General features: G+C 38.9%; 1 protein-coding gene across 2 annotated transcripts in view; it reads right to left on the bottom strand.

Annotated features, from left to right (window-relative positions):
- The window catches only part of upf1 (UPF1 RNA helicase and ATPase), a 57,991-nt gene that overhangs the window by 20,370 nt on the left and 12,789 nt on the right, over positions 1–24,832 (bottom strand). For both annotated transcript variants that reach the window (XM_072244568.1, XM_072244569.1), the window contains exons 2-7: positions 11,864–12,006; positions 10,318–10,407; positions 8,277–8,444; positions 3,990–4,170; positions 2,963–3,124; positions 2,229–2,313 (exon numbers count right to left, since the gene is read on the bottom strand). In XM_072244568.1, the coding sequence (XP_072100669.1) occupies positions 2,229–2,313; positions 2,963–3,124; positions 3,990–4,170; positions 8,277–8,444; positions 10,318–10,407; positions 11,864–12,006 (829 nt within the window). The remainder of the gene's footprint in view (positions 1–2,228; positions 2,314–2,962; positions 3,125–3,989; positions 4,171–8,276; positions 8,445–10,317; positions 10,408–11,863; positions 12,007–24,832) is intronic.

Below are 24,832 nucleotides of genomic sequence, written 5' to 3'. Positions count from 1 at the left end.
CTAGAGATCCAGGCCATCCAAGCACATGCCTATGATTTGTGTGGTATGAGCTTTGACTTTGAATCTAATGAGTATAGATTACCAAACTACAGAAGCATTCATTAAAATAAGATTTCCACCTGGAAAATCTGAACAGCAAGGATAATGAAGCTAAACATTCTTCTCCAGATTGAGCCAGCGCCCATTGTTCTCATGCCACTACCAGATTGGGAGGGGGTGTGGGAGTTAGTTATCCTCTTCGAAACTACTTTTTTGGCCTGGGCAACTCAATGAATAAATTCATGCATTTCAATCAGAGGCATCTTTAGAGATTATTTAACAATAAAGCTAACATTGTCACTCAGTTAACTTCCCACATATTTATTATCCCTTTATTTCATAAAACTGAAACTTTACAAACAGTTGCAAGAAAAAGTTTGTGAATTCTTTGCAATTACCTGGTTTTCTGCATGAATTACTCATAAAGTGTGGTCTGATCTTCATCCGTCACAATAACAAACACAATCTGCCCAAACTAATAACACAAACGACTGTACTTCTCGTCAATACTTAGTACACCATATAACCAATTACAGTCTAGGTACAAAAAAGCATGTGAACCTCTGGGTTAATGCCTTCTATAGAAGCTATTTGGAGTCATGAGTTCCAATCAACGAATGTTGAAAGAGGTGAAAAATAACCCAAGGGTAACAGCAAAAGACTTGCAGAAATTTCTAGAACTTTCTAAAGTCTCTGTTCATGTGTCAATAGACAATAGATGCAGGAGTAGGCCATTCAACCCTTCAAGCCAGCACTGGCATTCACTGTGATCATGGCTGATCACCCACAATCAGTACCCCGTTCCTGCCTTCTCCCTATATCCCTTCACTCCGCTATCATTAAGAGCTCTATCTCACTTTTTCTTGAAAGCATCCAGAGAATTGGCCTCCACTGCCTTCTGAGTCCACTATAAGAAAAACACTAAACAAGAATGGTGTTCATGGAAGGACAGCAGAGGAAACCACTGTTCTCCAAAAATAAAAGACAACAGAACAAAACATTGTTTCACGTCTCAAGTTCGCAAAAGACCACCAGATGTTCCATAACACTTCTGGAACATTCTGGGGACAGTTGAGATAAAAGTTCATTTTTTTGGGCAGAAATGAACTCTGCTATACTTGGAGGAAAAAGGACACTGCACACCAACACCTCATCTCAACTGTGAGGTATGGTGAAGGGAGCATCATGGTTTGGGGCTGCTTTGCCGCCTCAGGACCTGGACAACTTACAATCGTTGAGGGAACAATGATTTCAAAATTGTAACAAAATAGTTTACAGGAGAATGTCAGGGTAGTCTGTCACCTGAAGCTTAATAGAAGTTAGATGATGCAACAAGACAAGGTTGAAACAGACGACAATCTGTGTTTCGGAATAGCCAGGTCAGAGTCCAAACCCAATTAAATGGTATGGTATTGGCATGACCTGAAGAGGGCTGTTCATGCAAGGCATCCCAGAAATACTGATGGACTAAAACAGTTTTATATGGAGAAATGGTTTAAAATTCCTCCTTGCCTTTGTGCAGAGTCTGATCAACAGGTACAAGAATAATCTGGTGGAGGTTATTGCCCAAAAAGGAGGTTCTAACAGTGATTAAATACAAGGGTTCACATACCTTTTCCCAGCCTGGACTGTGAATGATTAAATAATGTGTGAAATAAAGTTATGAAAAGTACAACCATGTGTTATTAGTTTAGGCAGTTTGTGTTTGTCTATTATTGTGACTTAGATGAAGATCAGACCATTTTATGAGTAATTATTGCAGTAAGTCATGTAATTGCATGGAAGTCACAAACTTATTCTTGCAACTGTAAGCTGGCACCCGATTCAGTAAATATGTAAGCTTCACAATATTTACTTTGAACAACTTCAAAGAATGACTGGCTTGGGAATTACCCATCTTTGAATGGAGAGCGGTTGTGTTCAGCAGCAAACAACACCTATGCAATGCAAAAAACAGTCAAGCTTTTACATTACACAAAGCATTTCTCATTAGCCTCAGAATTGACTACAACTTACTGATATTATAAGGACTTTGTACTCGTCATTACTCTCTGGCGTAGAGAACTTTTGTATTTCTACACTAGTGCCCTTTGCATAAGGTGCAATACATTCAGAATACAAACGCTTACTTACAGCATCTGATGCCCATTAATAAAGGAGATCCAAACATTAATCAGGTCCACACTTACCAGAGTCTGTTTTGGGAAGAGTAAAATAAGCAATCCGTTTCTTGTTGAGACCCAAGTCCCATCTGACAGTGATGTTGTCTTGAGTCTAAAGTCAGAAACATAAATGGACTCATTAACAAAAATCAAGTCATGGAATCACTGTGTCAATGAAAAGGTCACTCCATGTGAAATAAATAAAAAGAGAAACTATCAGTTAACTCCAGATACATTATGATTTCATGTGTCTTAAGAGCCTTAACCAACTCACTCTTATGGGGAACGCAACAGGAACCTTTTGTAATCTTTGTCATTGAAACACTGGAATGCGGGTGTCGCTGTGATAAATACATGCTACAGGATCTCCAGGTTTTATACCTTGAGTTAATTAGAATGGTCTAACCATGAATTTATACCAGTGGTCACACAATATCCATTCCCTTGTCTTCAGATCCTCTAGATGCAAAGGTCAAAATTCCTATAAATTTTGACCGTGTACCCACCCAAATAATTTTAATGACCCACATATAATTATCACTGTATTCATAAAACCATCAAACTAGATCAGCCTAATCAGCAAAAAAAAACTAACCAGAGACCCACTGGGCTGCATGAATATTTGGCTCAGTTAAGTATACTTAGTGCCACAGACACCACTCTCTTCATAGCCACTTGAGAAAGAGATGGAATGAGCAAAGCCTGATAGCACAAATGATTTTAAAAAATTCTTTGGGGCAGAGGTTTATTCTGTACAATACCTGTGATTCCTTCAGCTTTTTGTCATAATCAGCCTCCAATTTGACCAGTGGCCCAAAGATGTTCTGATACTGATAAGCATCTTCATACCGAAGGAGAACATGCTGGGGTTCTTCATCTACTCCGGGCTTCTCCAAATCCTCAAGGGTTGCAGATGGATTATCCTAAACACAAAGAGTAATATACAAACATTAAAGAGTGTGAATGAAGTGATTTGAAGCATAACTAGGATATTTTATCCATTCTGATATTTCATTTTCTAACATAAGAATAAATTATTCTAATGAAGCAGCAAATTTGTAGTCAATGTTTTAGATAAATAGATACAGATAGATACTGCAGTGCATATCAAATGCACGCCATGCCCATATTTGCATATCCTGCAATGGGTACTTTACTTTTAGGTTTTAGTGGTTTAAATTACAGTAAAGAAAGAAAGGTACATCACATCCGGAATTTTCTGGTTAGCGGGCGATTTCCTTCCACGCCACTCTGACGTATTGGGAAATCGTGTACGAAGCAAGTTACAGCAGTGGTTTGCCATTGCCTTCTGCCCGGTGAGTTTTTAAAAAAAAAAAAAAGACATCACCAGCTCCTAACCCAGCACAGATGGAGAGCGTGCAAGGGTGCCAGCCGGATTCAAACTCGGGACCTCTCGCCCCAAAGTCCAGCGCTGATGCCACTACGCCACCAGCCGGCACACAGTACCGCACTCAAATTCCTTTATGTTCCCTCAAGTCTGGAAAGCTGGCTACACATTCTCACTTTAGCAGACTGCTCAATACCGTTTCAACAATGTACCAGGCAATGGTCCTAGACTACATTCTCTATATCTAGATAGTCAGCATCAGTATCTGGCGCATGGTTGGAATGACAATGAACTCTTTGTTTGCATCTGTGTACTGAAAACAAAAATCAGGATGCACACCTAGTTAACATTTCATCTGGATGTTCTCATTCCAGTAATTACAAATTATTTTGGAATGCAACATTGGGAGTCCATTGTATCAAATGGCACAATACATATACCTTCCAGAGTTCCTCCAGCTTGTTGATCTGCTGTGCTGTGATCTGACGGGCTCGTAATTGTTCCTGCTCAGAAGGAATCTTCACCAGCCAGGATAAAAAGCAACGATCCTGGATTAATGGCTGCCATTGTGAACTATCCCAATTTATGTCCTTCAGGCTGCTCTGACTGGCACATGGTTGCCTGTGGAAGAAAAGTGTGTACACCATTTTAGAAATTATTTCTGCTCCCTTTTAAAGACACTAAGAAACAAGAATGAGATTATACACAATTCTTCAGGAAGAGTTAACTGAATTAAACTATCCTTCAATCATGGTAAACTTTTATTACAATTCTTGTTAAAAACACCCTAATTGGTTTGACGAATATGTTACGTTGCAAATTCTAAGATTACATCATATGCACAAACTATTGCTTCAACAGCTTCTTTCGTGAAAATGAGTCCTACTTCCCAATAACCATATAACAATTACAACACGGAAACAGGCCATCTCAGTCTTTCTAGTCCGTGCCGAACTCTTACTCTCACTTAGTCCCACCAACCTGCACTCAGCCCATAACCCTCCATTCCTTTCCTGTCCATATATCTATCTAATTTAACTTTAAGCGACAACATCGAACCTGCCTCAACCACTTCTGCTGGAAGCTCGTTCCATACAGCTAACCACTCTCTGAGTAAAGAAGTTCCCCCTCATGTTACCCCTAAACTTTTGCCCTTTAACTCTCAACTCATGTCCTCTTGTTTGAATCTCCCCCATGCTCAATGGAAAAAGCCTATCCACGTCAACTCTATCAATCCCCCTCATAATTTTAAATACCTCTATCAAGTCCCCCCTGTACTCTCTCAATTTTATTGACATCTTTCCTATAATTCTGTGACCAGAACTGTACACAACACTTCAAATTTGGCCTTACCAATACTACAGCAACATTAAAGCTCTGCTGGAAGTTATTAGATGTTAATTTTCTGAGAAACATTTTATTATAAAACTTAACATTCCATGGGCAAAAGTTAATTTTAATTTTAGTTTACAAATGCCATACAAATAGCTTTATCCCCAAGTATTGGAAAGTGAGATGTCTTCATTACTCAAAAGATAAGGAAATTTACTTTCCATTTCAATTGTAATTTGTCTGCCTTTTACAACAGCATTCCACCACAGACACAAATTCATGTGGAACCCATTTGATAAAGGACTAAAAGAGGTCAAATCTAAGCTAACAATCAGTCACAGGCTTATCAGCTGGACTACACCGGCATGCGAGTCCAGCAAATCATAAACACAAGAGATTCTGCAGATGCTGGAAATTCAGAGTCTTGATGAAGGGCCTCGGCCCGAAATGCTGATTATTCCTTTCCACACATGCTGAGTTTCTCCAACATTTTGTGTGTTATGCAGGTTTCAGCATGTCTTGAAGATGCAAAGTGCAAAGTAAATTTATTATCAAAATACATATGTCACCATATACAATCCTGAGATTCATTTTCCTGCAGGGGTACACAATACATCCATAATAGAACAGCTCCAACTTGGGCGTTCAACTAGTGTACAAAACTTGTGCAAATACAAAAAGAAAGTAGTAATAATAATCAGTAAATAAGCAATAACTAGAGAACATGATTGAAGAGTGCAGATCGGTGGGACTAGGTGAGAGTAAGAGTTCAGCACGGACTAGAAGGGCCGAGATGGCCTGTTTCCGTGCTGTAATTGTTATACGGTTATAAGAGCACTGTATGGAAAAAGGCATTCTTTACTTGATAAAGCAGTGATCTTACAAAGCTTGCAATTTTAATGGAAAAAGTGCTTAAAGCCAGAGTGCAAATTACTGGTGCTATGGACATTTAAAATACATAAATAAGGAAAAGGGGAGCAGTGCTGATAGTTAGAGACAGAGAGAAGCCAAGGAAGGGAATTTAAAATGAACTGCGAGGAACAACGAGCTATAAAGCAAACTCGGCAACCAAAATTAGTGCGGTATAAGATTTGAACAGCAAAGTTTTAAAAGTACTGCAATTTTGTGAAAGATAAAGATACTCAGGTGAACTTGAATAGAGACAGATATAAAGATTTCAGTGTCAGATATCTGCAGGTGAAGCAGTCAAGACGATGCAGCAGTGCAGGAAACAGACCGATTTTATAAAGAGAAGAAAAAAACATAGGAAAAGCAGGACACATTTAAAAGTGTGACAGCCAGGGGAATTTCTGGTATCGGCTTAAAGACCGTAGCTTCAGTACTCCCACTATTTAGCAGAAGTAATTATGGCTCATTCACAACAAACCATCTAAACAACCAGAGAATATTAAACATGACCACAGAACTACTGGTCAAGGAAAGCCACTAGTATGTTGGGATCAGTCTGTGTCCAATGAATATGGAGTGATTAGGTGGATTAATTTATTTACAGATTGATCTTTCAAACCCAGAACAGAATGAAGGGATAGCACGTCAAATGACATCTACCAAAGATGTTTATCACTCTCGGGTTGCAGATTATTAAATGGACTTCAGAGTTTCTTTCTACACTTTTCATTCTACACAGAAGCAATGTATGTAAACACAAGATGGCCAAGTTTCTCTCTCCCCAGATGCCACATGATTTGAGTATTTCCAGTATTTTCTTTATTTGTAAATGTGAAATACAAATATAAAACAGTTAGGAAGGAAGCAACTGCTATTTTAATTGACTTCACCTGTCCAATAACACCAGTACCTGGGAAATTTGGCCCTTCCATTGCTGAAATAATCATTCCCAATTTAGATAAAGTTTCAACAGTTAACACTGGTTTCACAGTAGCATAATCAGTAGCTAGTTTGTAAGAGTGAATCCTGCTGGCAGTCCTTGTTCATAATCTATTCATGCATATCATGCATGATTTCCCCAAAATGCATCGGCTCAATACCCTGACAAAACTGGCTTGGCTCCCTGATGAGAATATTTTCCCATAAGAAAAATAAGCAAATTCAGGATAGCCATACTTAAACCTAAGGTCATATTACAGACTTTACAGATATAAAACAAATTGTCTACATTAACACACCAGAATACTTCTTAATGTTTATTTCATCCCATGCTCACTAATTTCCTTTTGCTGAACTGCGGAGACCCACCAGCATTATTTGTTTGTTTATTTATTGATACAGAACAGAGTGGCCATTTTGGCCCTTCGAGCTACAATGCCCCAGCAACATCTCAACCCCAATTACCCCTAAACTAATTACAGGACAATTTACAATAAACCTACCTGGTATATCTCTGCACTATGTGAGCAAACTGGAGCACATGGGGAAAATCCATGCATTTTACGGGAAGGACAAAGAATCCTTACAGAACGGCATCAGAGCTGAACTCTGAAACACCCCGAGCTACAATGGTCCCCAAATTATTGTAGTGTATGTGTTATTCTGAATTTCCGGCGTCTGCAGAATTCGTGTGTTTGGTTTCCTCTTAAACAAACCCAGATTATTAGCCTCAACCATGCCATAAGGTAGACATTTTCACCTTGTCACTGTTCTGTTTTCTGTTGAATTCTGACTTCTATCCCATGCTATTTTCAAGGATTGCTTTCTACAAATGGAAATGTGATGGCTTTTATGGAATAGACTTTCATCACTTAAAAGGTTTATACTGAAAGAATTAGAAAATTTGTAACACCAAAGGCCATTTGATCCATCAGCTCTGTACTGCTATCAACTCAATATCAATTATCCCAGTTGATGCCATCTACAACATCAGAAACTGTATTTTGATTTTGTAATTGAAATTCTGAATATAAATTTTAAACAGAATCACCGCCAATTCTGGCAAGACCTTATTTTCACCTTCTCTATAGCTGAATAATAGTTTTTGCCATCCTCTGCTGTCTTAAAATCAGATGGCTATCCTCTCTAGTAACTAGCATTCCCAGAACGTTCTCGACTCCAGGTTTGTTTAACGATCTTTCTTAAACACTGTTATAACATTAGCTATCTGTCAGTCCTCCCCCACTACATTTTTTAAAATTAGTTACTAATTTACAAAGTATAATAGTGCACGTTATTTCTGCTCCAGATGTTTTTTTTAAAACCTGCAATTAATCAAAGGCAGGTTCTTTATCTTCTTAGTTTAATTAATATTCACCTCTGACCAAATTCTAGTTTGTCAGTCTCAACTATTAATGTCATTCTCACCTGTTCATTCTCCTGGAATTTCTCCACATCCACCACAACCCCAAGATTAAGTCTGAACATTTTTATCAGCTGACTCTTAAATTTTCTATTCTCTGTAGCCTCACACCAAACTCACTCACCTGCAGAGTAGCACAACTACAGAATCAGCCTTGGCAGGGATAAAACCAAGAAGAAATACATTCCTGCAGCCACAGTTGTAGCACTCCAGGACAGTCTCCCCGAGCGGTCCATCTTTATGGAGAGTCACCTCCTTACATTTGGCTCTCACCAGGTGGTTTACAATATGACTGTAAAAGAACAAGGTTAGAATGAAAAGAACAGTTACAAAACTTCAGAACTGAAAGGCAGGCTTTTACCCAACAAATTAAACTCAATGTTTCTTAACACCAAGACTAAAAATGATTTCAACTTTAATTCACAGAGCAACCTTCACATCTTCTGGAAGTCTCAAGGGGCCACAATTAATCAAATATTTTTTTCCGGGCAAATAGTTCAACCAGTTTACAAACAGACAGCTTTTAGACAAACTAGTTAAACTGTTTTGATGATGTTGGTTGAGAGATAAATATTAGCCTGGGCACAAGGGAAAACACTCTGTTCATTTTCCAAATGTGACATGGGATTAGTTACCAGACAGATGGGCTTTGCTTCAGTATTGCAACTGAAAGCTGGCATCACAGCATGCAGCATCTCCCCAGTATTGTATGGAAATGTCACTAGATTATGCACTCAAATCTCTTTTGACTCGAATCAGAGTGCTACTGATGTCACAGTGGCCTACAAGAACATAAGAAACGTCAGTAACTACTGGGCCCCTAGCCCTTGTTCCACGATTCATTATGATGACAGATCTATAACCTTAGCATCCCTATCCTATACCAACCCCAGAATCATGTGATTCCCTTAATATTCAATATATACAAAGATGTTTTCAAATGTACTTCACAATTTAATATATAGTATTTCTGTTTTTTGCACAATTTTTAATCTATTCAGTATATGTATACTGTATAAAGTATACTGAATAAGATTTGTTTATTATTACTATTTTTTTTTCTCCTATATTATGTATTGCATGTAACTGCTGCTACTAAGTTAACAAATTTCATGTCACATGCTGGAGATAATGGACCTGATTTTGATGAGCAATATTTAATAAAACTCTGAAGCCTCGAAGTTGCTTGGACACAAACTTAGTACAGAGATTTAATCTCATGAATTATTTACTCAATGCTGTAAGCATCCCACAACAGCAAGTTTGCCAACTCCAAGGCATATAGAATAAAGCTAAACTTATTTATATCCTTTCATTACAATTTTGAAAAATCCTTCAAGAAGAAAGTTCATCATTCTTAGTTTAGTTCTCCTCCTCCACTGTCCTATCAGTCACTGCTCCCACAGCTGATATGACAGCATACACTCCCCTCACCATCTGCCACACAATCACCATCACCCAACACCTTGAAGCAATGCAGCAATACCAGTGATCTATATTAGATTAACCATTAAATGCTAATGTCTTAATTTCATGACACTTTAGCTGTCAAATGAAAATATTAAAATAAAGGAATGCTTTTGTGAACAAACCAAACTGTGGATGGATTTTTTTTATTGTAATCAAAAGATAAATAAATTTAGCTTTATTCCATTCTATGTACCTTGGAGTTGCCAAACAAGCTGCAGTGGGACGCTTACAGCATTGATTAACACTTTGTTCAGTATAAATATTTAGTATATAAAAAATAAGGCACATAGGAAGCAGAACTTTAAAATGTCAAAATGCAAACAGTGTACTCATTATACATGATCGTAAAAGGCAAGCTTGTCACAATAAGATAAAACATAGCATGGTTAAATCCAGGGGAAATTAGTTGATGCCACTGTACAAAATGCCTCATTAATTCTGTTTTTCACTGGCATGACAGCAATCTACCTATATAAATTCCAACAGATGGGTGTGACTAATTTAGCTTTAGTAGTTGGGACCAACCAGTAAACAGCAATTCCCTACTCCTACAGGATAGTCAAACCTCAAACCATTGAGTTAGGCCTGAATTCAAACCACTGACTCAAACTCAAGAGTTGCTCAATGTGCCAAGTGGACTAACATTTCCTTCGGAAACCAGTTCAAGTTGTTTAAAAACAAAACTCCCAACTCACCTGCCAGAAGTGTTTCCACGGCCATTACAGAACCATTTCTTGCTGGTATTGCAATAAACTACACAGGCTGGGTCATGAATCCCACAGTAACTGAAAACAAAAGAATGAATGAAATTAACTGTGTTCAAAAGATCTATAATTATAGGGGTCCGCACATTTCTGAATGATTAAAAAAAAATCTGAAGAGGATTGGGTGCTTGTGTGGAAGAGAAAACTGGAGGCACATGGTCACCTCATTAATTTAGAAGCCAACAAGGAAACATTTTATTAAAACTGCTCATTTAAACAGCTTTCTCCCCACTCAACCAATGAGTCTGATGTATTAGGATTAACTTCTGCTTAAGAATTAGTTCAGGGGAATGCTTTCTTGTTTAGGGCAGTGGAGTTCTTTATTCTTCTAATATCACAATCTCTACACAGATTGGAAAAATATACTAATAACATACCAGATATGAAGTTTATACCCAGCAAAATATTATATTCAGACAAACTTAGAAAATCACACAATTTAGCTGTTACAACAACAGGACATTTATTGAATGCATCCAATAGTATCAACGGACCACTTTTCAACTGGAGTTGGTTAAATCCTAGAGGGAGAGCCACATACTGGGCTACACCCCGTAGGGAATTTGACTATAAATACAAACTGGTTACTTTGACCTCACATAGTTATAAGTGAAGGTACAGCATGTACCAAGATGTTCCTTTAGAAACACTGCAGGTGACTGATGCATGAAATTCAGAAACAAATTGATAAATTTGTGTAGTAACCTTTTGCCAAGTTCAAACCTTAAAGCAGATTATAGGTATAGAGGGACCACAGTGCAAATTTCTAAATTTGTTTTGATGAAACTTCATCTAGATTCAACTAAAGCCCTTCAGCAATTAAAAACTGGAATTTAAAATTCTTTTGTAATAAAAATAATCACATTCATTGTTAATTTCTTAACAAACTATCCAAACATCCAAGTGCACATTAACCTATTTTCTTGGTGCTAGCCAGGAGAAGATATGGCAATAAGCCAGGGGTTCCTTATGATTAACCAAGCAGTCTGGGAACCCCAGTACTAAGTTGAGTGTTCAACAAACTGCAAATGCAAAATGACAAACCATAAATTAGGTTCAGAATTCGCAAAGTAACTGACTGTTTCACAGTAGATGATTACATGGAATGGAGCAGGGTAAACAAGAAATTAGTTTGAGCTTCCATGGTCAGATTGCAGTTGGCATTACTAAAATTATGGATATGATCTGTGGGATGTATCAGGACATTACATTGATCAGGAAAATTAATTAATAGTTTGTAACTACCTTGACTTCTCTGAAGTTTAGTCAAAGCCTCCTAACAAAATGCTCAGAATTGCCTGACTGACTAGAGGATAAAAGGCTCATTTTCATCCAACACCACAAAATGAATTAAACAATTTATGGCATCTACATGCTGAACTATGCAAAGTAGAGGTCAATTAGCAGATTCATTCTGTCTCAGTGCATAATTCTACCAAATGTTTAAATTATTAACTGAAGAATCAGATTATGGCACCTGCAGGCATGCAGAGGCAGATCCTTGGTGTAGTATGTATCCTCTTCATCCTCTTCAAAGTTCAGTTCTGGTAATAACTGACTTGCTTTGGCGACTGCATCATCAACTGCTCCATTTTGGAGAACACCATCTGGTCCATTCACCTGAGTGAAGATGAAGAATCATTATCAAAATACAATCTATAGGCCAAAAGGTTTTCATTCACAATGATCAATGAGGAAAATGAAAATGAAATTTGCTTCTATTTTACATGTAACTTGTTTCATGTTGTAGTCACCTCTCCAGTCAGGATGTTTCCACAGCACAAAAGTGAGCCCGATTATTGTTCGGTACAGTTTCTTTAACTATTCCACCACATTTGACTAAGTCAGAAATAGGAAATGGTTCCAGTGAGATGGCTGGCAAACCAGCAGTGTATATACAATCTCAAATCCTTCAAGAACATGCCAGCAACAGGTACTTGGACAACTGTCATCACCCTTACAATCAAAACAAGTGCACAGCTCATCAGAACAAGATGGAAAATTGCCAGTCAGAAACTGCACTCCCTAACTATAACATAAATGCATTTAACTAACAATCTCTATTAATCTGAAACCTTTTACATCATTGACTGAAAGCAATCAATGTTCAAATTAATTTGAGAAAACAGAGATGATCACCTAAATAGTCACTAGTTTCTCACATAAGAGTGCCTGCTTTAGGTCTCTGCAATTCACAACAGAATGAAGGTTCTTCGAAACCAAGTTAAAACAATACAAGTTAATAAGTCCAGGTAAATCAGAAATATACCTTTTGGGGCATTTAAGAACAAAATTTATTCTGCATAAGTAAACAACACATGACTAAATGTCTGCCTGATCACAAGAAGGTCTCTGCAGTAACTGAACTCCCTTCTCAGTCAGACCACATGGTTGTTATGACAACCATTACTGATGCAACGGAACTCTCACAAAATTCTGACAGCTTTTCATTTGCTCTGAGTTAATGAACCAACTGGTAATTTATAAGATATAATGGTGTGTACCAGTAACTATATACTTGCAAGTTCTTCACAGAAATAATTTTAAAATGCCCCAGTCACTAATGAAAATAATTATGCCAATTTCTCTATCATAGCACCATGGTTTAGAAGTACAAAAATATCTGGTCATTCACAAAAGTTTCTTCCCCTTAGCCAATACTAGTGTCCTTGGCAATAATCTATTGCCAACTGAACAAATACTCAAGTTGTACAAAGTACAACTGGTAATTCAAGCATTCTGCACCACCTTTCAAAGCCGTATATGGAGTCTTAATTCACTTCACATTTAAAGCTCAAAGTTCAGCAGAAATAAGGCCTATTGCTAGTAGTACTCTAGTTAAAAACCAGTTCTAAGAATGAGAAGTTAGAAAAGCTGTCCTAACACTGCCAAAGAGCAGATGGCACCTAAAAGATAGTTTTCAGTTTTCCAGATGTTTTGTCATATTATTTTAAATGACTAACAATGACTTCCATCAGAAAGTAAAAATAGTCTAGAGACAGAAAAAAGGAACAGAAAATGCTAGAATAAATCTAACAATCAGATAGGACAAAAACATAGTACAGGCCCTTCAGACCACAATGTTTTGCTGACCTTTAAACTAACTCCAAGATCAATCTAACTCTTCCATCTCACATAAACCACCACCATTTTTTTTTCATCTATGTGCCTATCTGAGTCTCTTAAATGCTCCTAATGTATCTGCTTTTACCACCAACCCTGGCAGTGCATTCAATGCACTCACCACTGTGTAAAAACAATCTGACAACCCCAACCATACTTTCCTCCTTTCACCTTGAAATTATGCCCTTTTATATTAGCCATTACCACCTTGTGAAAAAGGTTCTGGCTATCCACTCTATCAATGCCTCTTATCATCTTACACACCTCTATCAAGTCATCTCTCATCCACCTTTACTTCAAAGAGAAAAGCTCTAGCTCACTCAACCTTCACCCAATAAGACACGCTCTGTAATCCAGGCAGCATCCTGGTAAAACTCCTCTGCACCCTAAAGCGTCCACATCCTTCCTATAATACCGGGGTTCCCAAACTTTATGCATGGACCAATGTCATTAAGCATGGGGTTCTTGGACCCCAAGCTGGGAATCCCTGCTAATTAAACAACCAAATAAAAACTTGTTTGCTTGCTATCTAGGGTGATCATGCCATATTAAGTACATAGAGGTAGTAAAAAAGAAAACAGTGCAGAATATAGTGCAGCAGCAGCAGAGAAAGAGCAGTGCAGGTAAACAAATGAAGTGTAATAGTCACACCAGGAACCAATAGGTTAGTTATTACCTGGGAGGGTGTGAGCTGTGAGGATTAGAGATCTAGAACAAGTACATCAATAAAAGTTGCACAAAACTATCAAGGCCAAAACCAAATCACACACAAGGGTTTATTTTTAGAGGGATAGAAAAGTAACAAGTTATCTACATCTGTTTTGAACTTTGGTAATGTATGCCAAATAGTTTTGGTTGTCACGGTGCAAAAATATGGAGCCAGTGGAGAGTGGACAGATACCAGAAAAGAAAGTATATGCATATCCTGGAATTGATTAACAGACTGAGTCTCTTCTGTGGAGGAAAGGCTGAAGGGCATCTGACATATTAGGAGTGTGAAGCTTTTGGTAAAATGGATGCAAGGTGAATGCTTTCACTCGTGGAGAATAAGCTAATTATCAATCATCAATTTAAGACAGTCATTCAGAAATCCAGTAAGAAATTCAGAAGAAACTTCTTCACCCAAAGAATAGCGAGAAAGTAGAATGCATGTCATTACTACAGGTAGCGGTTGAAGTCAACAGTAGAGATGCAATTTAAGCATCTCCATTAGCACTCAGGATGTTTCCCAGGAATTAAATGTTAATGGAGTTCACTGCAATGCTCCAAGCGATTTGCTGATTACCAAAAACAATTCCTAAATATTCCATTTCTGTTGTGTTATAATCTGTAGAGGTTAGATTTACAGCTTGGTACCTAGCAATACGCCAAAACCCAACACATTTTGCACGTTAACCTCATTTAGCATTGGAAAGGATGGTCCTTTGAAACTCATGGCGCTCATCCTCGGTGATCACCACCACCTCAATCAATACAGCATCTGTTACAACTTTAAGATTAACACCAGTGCAAAAACAGGCAAACTACAACACAATTTTTCAAACAAAAGCAACCAGAAACAATAGGGGCAATGTGGCTGAAAGCAGAATGGATGTCACAAAAGAGCTTGCATACCAGAACTAGTATCACATGAACTCCGGGATATTTACTACAGATTAATACAAAACAGTATCTGAACACATTGCATAGTAATATCTGGCTGTTTGAGGAATTATTTGACAGAGACTTCAATCCTTAGATGACACAAGAATACAGTAACTAAATGCACCAAGCTCAACATATTCTTAATACTTGTAGCACTGAAAAGCAAACTATCCAAGCATTTTTTGCAAATTACAGAGCCACAGATCTAAAAGCGACAACCAAATAATCTAATTTAGTTATGCAGACTGGGTTAACAGAGTCACAATACTTGAACTGTGTCACCTTCAGCTGGGCAGCACTCCTTCAGAGTCACATCAGATTTAGAGCTTGACCATAACTCTACAACAGATGCAACAGTGCAACTATTAAACAGTACGTTCTTGTGTTCATAATTGCAAGCCCTTTCTCAATTAAAGGTAAAATATTGCCAGAGGGTTTACTGAGATCTTCAAAAGACCTTGGTTTACACTGAAAAATAACAAACGTTGCAGGTCTGTTAAAGGCAAACTGCCATAACAAGCTCCTGTCAAATAAAACAGAAAAAACTCTGGTAAGGCAGCACTTGGCAGAAAGAAGAATCTGACTTAAAAGTTTCAAGTTAATGTCCTCTCTGAAGCTTTCTTTCTTTAAAGATGCTGTTGAGAATGAGTACTTCAGCAGCATGGATTATAAACTGGCAAGAAATAAAAAGTTTGAATAATAGGCATTTCAAAGTTGCTGGTGAACGCAGCAGGCCAGGCAGCATCTCTGTTGCTTGAATTTCCAGCATCTGCAGAATTCCTCGTGCTTGCGTTTTTAAATAATAGGCATTGCTAGGATTATATATGAGCTGATTTTCAATATACAAATGGACAGTGGAGGTTATTTGGTGGAGATAATGAGGTTCACACTAATAGCATGACTAGCATTGGGTAAACAATGGAAGGGATGTGGTGCACAAAAACCTTTTTTGAATTTCAGAGTCCTCTGGATTTGACAGAACAGACAATACGATACAAGCTTTATAAATGAGTACATGTACAATATTTGCAATTTTTATACAAAATAGGCTCCAGTAAAGGTGCTATGATTCAGGTACCAAAGAGGGATTAAAAATAGATAGAGACAGACATTCCAATTCTGCAATTTGATGTTATCAAGAGGACATTGCCTACCCATCCCATCCCAAAACAAACACTGAAGATACCCAAATCTAGTCAAAGCATTCCCAGATACTTAGCTTGTTCCAACAGCTATACTTTTAGGCCTAAATATTACTATCATGCACATAGTATACCACCTTCTACTATCGTTACTCATTTTGTCCTCATATTAAGCAAATACAAGGCCTTTAGATCCACATTACAGCTCCAATAGCTGATGTTTCTACAAGATAGCTGACAGGAACAAAGTTCATCGCAAAGAGGTGATCGAATCATCAAGCACACACCTGATTTTATGATATTGAGATCCGATACACCATACAATCAGCTACCTAGCAATATTGAATAAATGAACTTACAATAATTGCTGGTTCTTGCTTTATGATTTATAGTTGTTGCTGAACAATATGATTCAGCCCATGCATTGCTTTTGACCTTGTATGATGCCTGTAGGGAGCTTGCATATTGTCCCAGTAACTTCATGGGTTTCTAATAAATGCTTTGGTTCCTTCTCAATCTCTTAATCCCAAAGATACATTGACAGATTAATCATTTCAGTATAGGGAGGATGTAAAATTAAATCAAAAGGGATTTGAGTCATGAGGGAATAAGCTACAGGGGAACAGGGAAACAAGGAGAGGCAATAGGACAAAATTGCAATGCTCTGCTGGGTACTACCCTGGGTTGAATGACCTCCATAAAAATGATTAGTGAATTTAACATAAATACAAACAATTGTACTAATAGTTTGATTTTTCACTCCTTGGCTTCCATTAAATATTATTTCCCATATTGCCATAATATACTAGATGACTGAATACTTGGCATAGTAAATAATGAAAGCAATACCTGTGCCGTACCTCAGTAAGGCCCCACTATTCCTGCTATTATCAGCACTGTACAAAGAGGATTTTTGTCAGCTTTAGTGCACTTTGTCCAATGTTGATAGGCAAGAATGCGTAATCAAACTCTAAGCAGAAGACAGGAATCACCAAGCCAAACTATTATTTAAGGTACACAAACACAAGAGATTCTGCATATCTGGAAATCCAGAGTAACACACAAAATGCTGCAGGAACTCAGCAGGTCAGGCAGCATATATGGAAATGATGCTATGCAATGTTTCATGCCAAGATCCTTCTTCTGGACCGGAAAGGGGAAGGAGCCTGAATAAAAAGGTGGGGGGGAAGGGAAGGAGGACCAGCTATAAGGTGATAAGTCAAGACAGGTGGGTGAGAAGAGACAGGGCTGGAGAAAATGGATGGGGAAAAAGGAAGAAAGGATGGGCACCAGAGGGAGGTGACAGACAGGTGAGGAGAAGATTCAAGGATTCAGAGTGGGGAATATAAGAGGGAAAAGGGAGAATGGGAAGGAGAAATTGATATTCATGTAATCAGGTTGGAGGCTACCCAGAATAAGAGGTGTTGCTCCTCCACCGAGTGGCATCATCATGGCAAAAGAGAAGGCTATGTCAGAATGGGAATGAGGATAGGAATAGGAATAGGAATTGGAATTAAGATGGTTGGCCATTGGGAAAATCAACTTCTGGTGATAGAGCAGAGGTGCTCGACCAAGCACTATTTACTACCCCCGCCCCCAACTTCGTGCTTTCAGTAACAATTGTTCCCTCCATGATTTGCTTGTCCATTCATCCCTCCCCACTAACCTTCCTGCTGGCATACATCTCCACAAGCAAGAGAAATACTACAGCTGTCCATTCACCTCCTCCCTTACCTCCATTCAGGGCCCCAAACCGCCCTTCCAGGTGAGGCAACACTTCACCTGAAAATTTGTTGGGGTCGTCTATTCTATCCGGTGTTCTTGATATGGCCTCCTCTACATTGGTGAAACCGGACATAAATTGGGGGACCACTTTTATCAAGCACCTTCACTCCATCTGCCAAAAGCAGAATTTCTCAGTGGCCAACCACTTTAATTCCCATCCCTATTCTTGTTCAAGATGTCAGCTCATGACCTCCTCTTTAGCCACTCTCAGGATAGAGGAACAATACCCCAATCTGCCTAGGTGGCCACCAACTTGATTGCATGAACGCCAATTTTTCTTCCAGTATTGTTCCCCTCCTCTTCTGTTCCCCATTCTGGCATCTTATCTTTTCTTGTCTGCCATCACCTCCCTCTAGTGCCCCTGCTTCTTCCTTTTCTCCCATGGTCCACTATGCTCTATTACATTCCTTCTTCTCCAGCGCTTTACTTTTCTCACCCACCTGGCTTCACCTGTTACCTTGCAAATCCCCCTTCCCTCCTCCCACCTTTCTATTCTGGCACCTTCCCCCTTCCTTTCCAGTCCTGAAGAAAGGTGGCAGCCCGAAACATCGACAGTTTATTCATTTCCATAGAAGCTGCCTGACCTGCTGAGCTCCTCCGTTTTGTGTATGCTACTTAAGTTACACAAGGCTTATTATAGATCTTAAAAAACAAGCTTGCAGCCAAATGGTAAAACCTGTAATACAATACGAGTAACAAGAACTACATTTTACTCTTCAGAACCTCTGCTACATAACAGCTTTAACATTGTGCTAGACCATGTAAAATGAGAATTGCGCAACAGTTCCAAGGGGTCAAATATAACCAATCTAAAAACCACAAGGCTATTAGATCATATAGCTGCTGTTCATTCAGTAACATCTTTAAGTATGAATGTCCAAAGGGCTCATTGATATAAAAGATAGATTCTAATATTGTAAAGAACTAACATAAAATTGAATCTAGATAACAGAACATAGCGACTGTGATTCAATAGCTAGAGTTTCAATTTCTTTTGACCCACTGGTACTTTGACGTCATTGGAACTTGGCCAAGGCAAACAGAAACGTTACTCTGAGGATCATTTGTAAAACTGCAGTGAGAAAGTTCATCCTTCAATTACTCTAACCGCTTCACAAGATTTTCAGAACTCGCTGTTCAATCAAAATAAATTTAATGGGTTTATTTCTACAAACTGGAAACATAAAACATGGCTTTATTCCACAGTACCCACTATGTTCACACCTGCTATATGTGTCACTGTCTGTGGTCAGGATTTTGATTAGCGTCCTTCCATCTGTTCCTTCAAAGTGGCTTAGAGCATAAAGAATAGATGGATTATTTGATCTGGAATATGTTGTGATGGTATAACATGTTGATTAAGTATACAATAAGGTCATGTGACAATTATAGTCAGAATACAGTGCATGAAGATGTAGTCTGTAATGTAGTGCCCAGCTTCTGACTAAACACAACAGTCATTTTGTTTGGAGCCAAAACTGGCACCAGTTTTCTTCTTTCACCTGAAATGGCAAGCAGATTTTCATCTACCAGCTACTTAAAACAAAATTACCATTGACCAATTCAGTCAATCAAGACTGGAACACTAACTTTTAATGATCAAAACTTAGCATTCAAAGATCAAATGGTCAAAATTTCTTAAAATGTGAAGTTGTCAAGATATTTGCTCCTCAAACTGAGAGAACATAAAACATTTCTTGTATTAAAGCCACAATATATACTCAAGAGACTTCATGCCCAATTTTTAAAACAAAGGTCTGCCTTTCAAAGATCAAACAAGCCATAGGTAAAAAGCGAATATGATAAACTCATTAGCAGCAGTCCAGATGAAAGAACAACAATGCACTAAACTAGGAATCTTTTCAAATTTCTAGATTCAACAGGGGAACATGTTTAAATGTCTTCACAAAGGGTGTAGAACATCCATGAAAGGCAACAGATTGTAGTTCAGATAACAACTTTATTTTAACCCAGACAAGAAAATTGTTAATATGGAACTGAAGCAGGCTGATGGAGTTAAGATATACATCAGCAAAAACTGTGCCTTAGCAATCATGAACAGAAAGTGCACAAGGTTTATTTACATTCCTGAAGTCAAATGACTGAATAATTGGCGGCTTTGTGTTTTATTTGGTGGCGCTAGGAAGTTTGTGACCCTGTAAAATTTTCTCTATTTCTGCATAAATATGACCCAACATGTGATCAGATCTTCGCACAAGTCCAAAAATTAGATAGAGAACTCAATTAAATAACAAAAAACATTATACTTGCTCAGTTATTTATTGAGGAAAAATTATCCAATATTACATGTATTTGTTGGGAAGAAGTATGTGAACCTCTGGGGTAATGTCTTCTACAAAAGCTATTTGGAGTCAGGTATTCCCATCAATGAGATGAGACTGGAGGTGTGGGTTGTCGAGGTGCCCTGCCCTATTTAAAAAAACACACAAAGTCAGGTTACTGAGAGAGCCTGCTCTTCTGAAGAAAGATATATCTATGTGCACCACGTCTCAATCAAAACAACTTTAAAGACATAGGAAGAAGAATTGTAGAGACGCACCAAACTGGAAAAGGCTACAAAGGCATTTCCAAAGACCTGAGTGTTCATCAATCCACAGTAAGAGAAATTGTCTACAAATTGAGGAAACTCAGTACTGTTGCTACTCTCCCTAGGAGTGGGCATCCTGCAAGTATCACACCAACAGCATAACATGTAATGCTGAATGAAGTGAAAAGAACCCAAGGGTAACAGCAAAAGACCTGCAGAAATCTCTAGAACTTGCTGAAGTCTTTGTTCATGTGTCAACTATAAGAAAAACACTGAACAAGAATGGTTTTCATGGAAGGACACCATGGAGGAAACCACCGCTCTCCCATAAAAAAACATTGCTGTACATCAAGTTTATAAGAGACTACTGAATGTTCCATAACGCTTCTGGGCTATTGTTCAATGGACAGATGAAATAAAAGTTAAACTTTTTGGAAGAAATGCACTCTGCTATGCTTTGAGGAAAAAAGGCACTGCACATCAACACGAAAACCTCAAACCAACTGTGAAGCATGGTAGAAGGAGCATCATGGTTTGGGGCTCCTTTGCTGCTTCAGGACCTGGACAGTTGAAGTAACAATGAATTCAAAATTGTATCAAGACATTTTACAGGAGAATGTCAGGGTAGCAGTCCATCACCTGAAGCTTAATAGAAGTTAGATAATGCAACAAGACAATCTGAAAAAAAAAGAGTAAATCAACCGAGTTTAAAAAGAAGAAAATTTGTGTTTTGTAATGGCTAGTCAAAGTCCTGGCTTTAATCCTATAGAAATGTTGTGGGAGGACCTGAAGCGAGCAGTTCATGCAAGGAAGCCAACCAACATCCCAGAATTGAAGCAGTTTTGTAAGGAGGATTGGCATAAAATTCCTCCAAGGCAATGTGCAGGACTGATCAACAGTTCCGGAAATGTTTGGTTGAAGTTATTGCCATACAAGGGAGTCACATCAGTTACTGAAAGCAAAGGTTCACATATTTTTTCTAAAAATTACATGAAATATTGCATCATTTTTCTCAGTAAATAAATGAACAAGTATAATGTTTTTGTGATATTTAATTGTGTTTTCTTTACCTAGTTTTAGGACTTACGAGAAGATAGAACACAGAAATCTACAGCACATTACAGGTCCTTCAGCCCACAATGTTGTGCTGACCATGTAATCTACTCTAGAAACTGCCTAGAATTTCCCTAGTGCATAGCCCTCTATTTTTCTAAGCTCCATGTACCTATCTAGGAGACTCTTAGAAGACCCTATTGTATCCGTTTCCACCACCGCCACCCACCACTCCTCTGTGTGAAAAACTTACCCCTGACACCCCCCCCCCGCCCGGTATCTATTTCTAAGCACCTTAAAACTATGCCCCTCGTGTTAGCCATTTCAGCCTTGGAAAAAAAGCCTCTAGCTATCCACACAATCAATGCTCCTCATCATCTTATACACCTCCATCAAGTCAACTGTCATCCTCCATCGCTCCAACAAGAAAAGGCCAAGTTCACTCAACCTATTCTTATAAGGTACCATCCTGGTACTATCTTTGTAAATCTCCTCTGCACTCTCTCTATATATCCACATCCTTCCTATAATGAGGTAACCAGAACTGAACACAGTACTCCATGTGGGGTCTGACCAAGATCTTATATAGCTGTAACATTACCTCACGGCTCTTGAACTTAATCCAGGGATATCAACATAGACCCCAAGATCTCTCAGATCCTCCACACTGCCAAGAGTCTTATCATTCATATTATATTCTGTCTTCAAATTTGACCTACCAAAATGAACCAACTCACACTTATCTGGGTTGAAGTCTATCTGTCACTTCTCAGCCCATTTCTGCATCCTATCAATGTTCCACTGTAACCTCTGACAACCCTCTAGACTACCCACAACACCCTCAACCCTTGTGTCATCAGCAAATTTACTAACAACCCCTTCTACTTCTTCTTCCAGGTTAATAATAAAAATCACAACGAGGAGGGGTCCCAGAAAAAATCCCTGCAGAACACCACTGGTCACCGACCTCCATGTAGAATCCAAACCATCTACAACCACACTTTGCCTTCTGTGGGCAAGCCAATCTAGATCCACAAAGCAAGGTCTCCTTGGATCCCATGCCTCCTTACTTTCTGGAGAAGGCTTGAATGGGGAACCGTATCAAATGCCTTAATGAAATCCATATACACTACATCCACTGCTCTACCTTCAACGTGTTTTGTTACATCCTCAAATAATTCAATTAGGCTCGTAAGGCATGACCTGCCCTTGACAAAGCCACGTTGACTATCCCTAATCAGATTACGTTTCACCAAATGCTCATAAATCCCACCTCTTGGGATCTTCTCCAACAACTTGCCCACCAATGAAGTCAGACTCACTGGTCTATAATTTCCTGGGCTATCTCTACTCCCTTTCTTGAACAAGGGAACAACATTTGAAACCCTCCAATCCTCCGGTACTTCCACCGTCCTTATTAATGACGCAAAGATCATCTCGAGACTCAGAAATCTCCTCCCTCACTTCCCACAGTCCCAGGGGTATATCTCATCTGGTCCCAGTGACTTATCTAACTTAATGCTTTTCAAAAGCTCCATCACATCCTCTTTCTTTGTCTATATGCCCAAGCATTTCAGTCCACTGTAGTCATCCACACAATTGCCAAGTTCTTTTCCCCCAGTGAATACTGAAGCAAAGTATTCATTAAGTACCTCCAGTACCTCCTCTGACTCCATGCACAAATTTCCACTATGGCACCTTATTGGTTGCATTCTCATATGGCTCATCCTCTTGCTCATCACATACTTGTAGAATGCCTTGGGATTTTCCTTAATCCTGCTCATTAAGGCCTTCTCATGGCCTCTTCTGGCTTTCCTAAATCCATTCTTAAGCTCCTTCCTAGCAACCTTGTAATTTTCTAGAGCTCTAACAGTACCTAGTTTCTTGAACGTTTTGTAAGCATTTCTTTTATTCTTAACTGGATTTTCTACATCCTTTGTATACCATGGTTCTTTAATCCTACCACCCTTTCCCTGCCTCAATGGAACATACCAATGCAGAACTCCATGCAAATGTTCCCTGAACATGTGCCCCATTTCCGCCGTGCATTTCCCTGAGAACATCTATTCCCGATTCATGCTCCTAAGTTCCTGCCTAATAGCATTATTTCCCCCACCCCAATTAAATATTTTCCCATATTGTCTGCTCCTATCCCTCTCCAGCGCTACGGTGAAGGAGATAATGAGTTGTGGTCACTACCTCCAAAATGCTCTCCCACTGAGAGACCTGACACCTGACCAGGTTCATTTCCAATACCAGATCAAGTACAGTCTCTCCTCTAGTTGGCTTATCGACATATGGTGTCAGGAAATCTTCCCGAGCAGACCTAAAAAACTCCACCCCATCTAAACCCTTTGCACTAAGGAGATGCTAATCAACTATTAGAAAAGTTAAAATCTCCCATCACAACACCCTATTATTATTGCACCGATCCAGAATCTGTCTCCCTGTCTGCTCCTCAATATCCCTGTTACTATGGGGGATCTATAAAAACCACCCAGTAGAGTTACTGCCCCTTTCCTGTTTCTGACTTCCACTCACACTGAGTAGACCATCCCTTCATGACTTCCTCCTTTTCTGCAGCCGTGACACTAAGCGTAATTAGCAATGCCATGCCCCCACCTCTTTTGCCTCCCTCTGTTCTTTCTGAAACATCTAAAGCCTGGCACACTCAGCAGCCTTTCCTACTCCCGAGACACCCAAGTCTCTGTAATGGCCACAACGTCATAGTTTCACATATTGATCCACGCTCTAAGTTCATCTGCCTTGTTTATGATACTCCTTGTATTAAAATAGACACATCTCAAACCATCAGGCTGAGAGCATCTTTGCTCTAACATCTGCCTATCCTTCCTTACAAACTCCCTACAAGCTGTCTCTACTTGTGCTCCAACCTCCCCATCCTCTGCCTCTTCACTTAGGTTCCCACCCCACTGCATATCTAGTTTAAACCCTTCCCAACAGCATCAGCAAACCTCCCCACCAGGATATTGGACCCCCTCAGATTCAAGTGCAACCCACCCTTTTTGTACAGGTCACACCTGCCCCAATGATCCAAAGATCTGAATCCCTGTCCCCTGCTCCAATCCTTCAGCCACACATTCATCCTCCACCTCATTCTACTCCTATACTCACTGTTATGTGGCACAGG

The sequence above is a fragment of the Mobula birostris genome, chromosome 26 (assembly GCF_030028105.1).
Source record: "Mobula birostris isolate sMobBir1 chromosome 26, sMobBir1.hap1, whole genome shotgun sequence".
NCBI lineage: Eukaryota > Metazoa > Chordata > Chondrichthyes > Myliobatiformes > Myliobatidae > Mobula > Mobula birostris.
The sequence above is the reverse complement of the archived record's forward strand: the minus strand, read 5'-3'. Positions and strand labels throughout refer to the sequence as shown.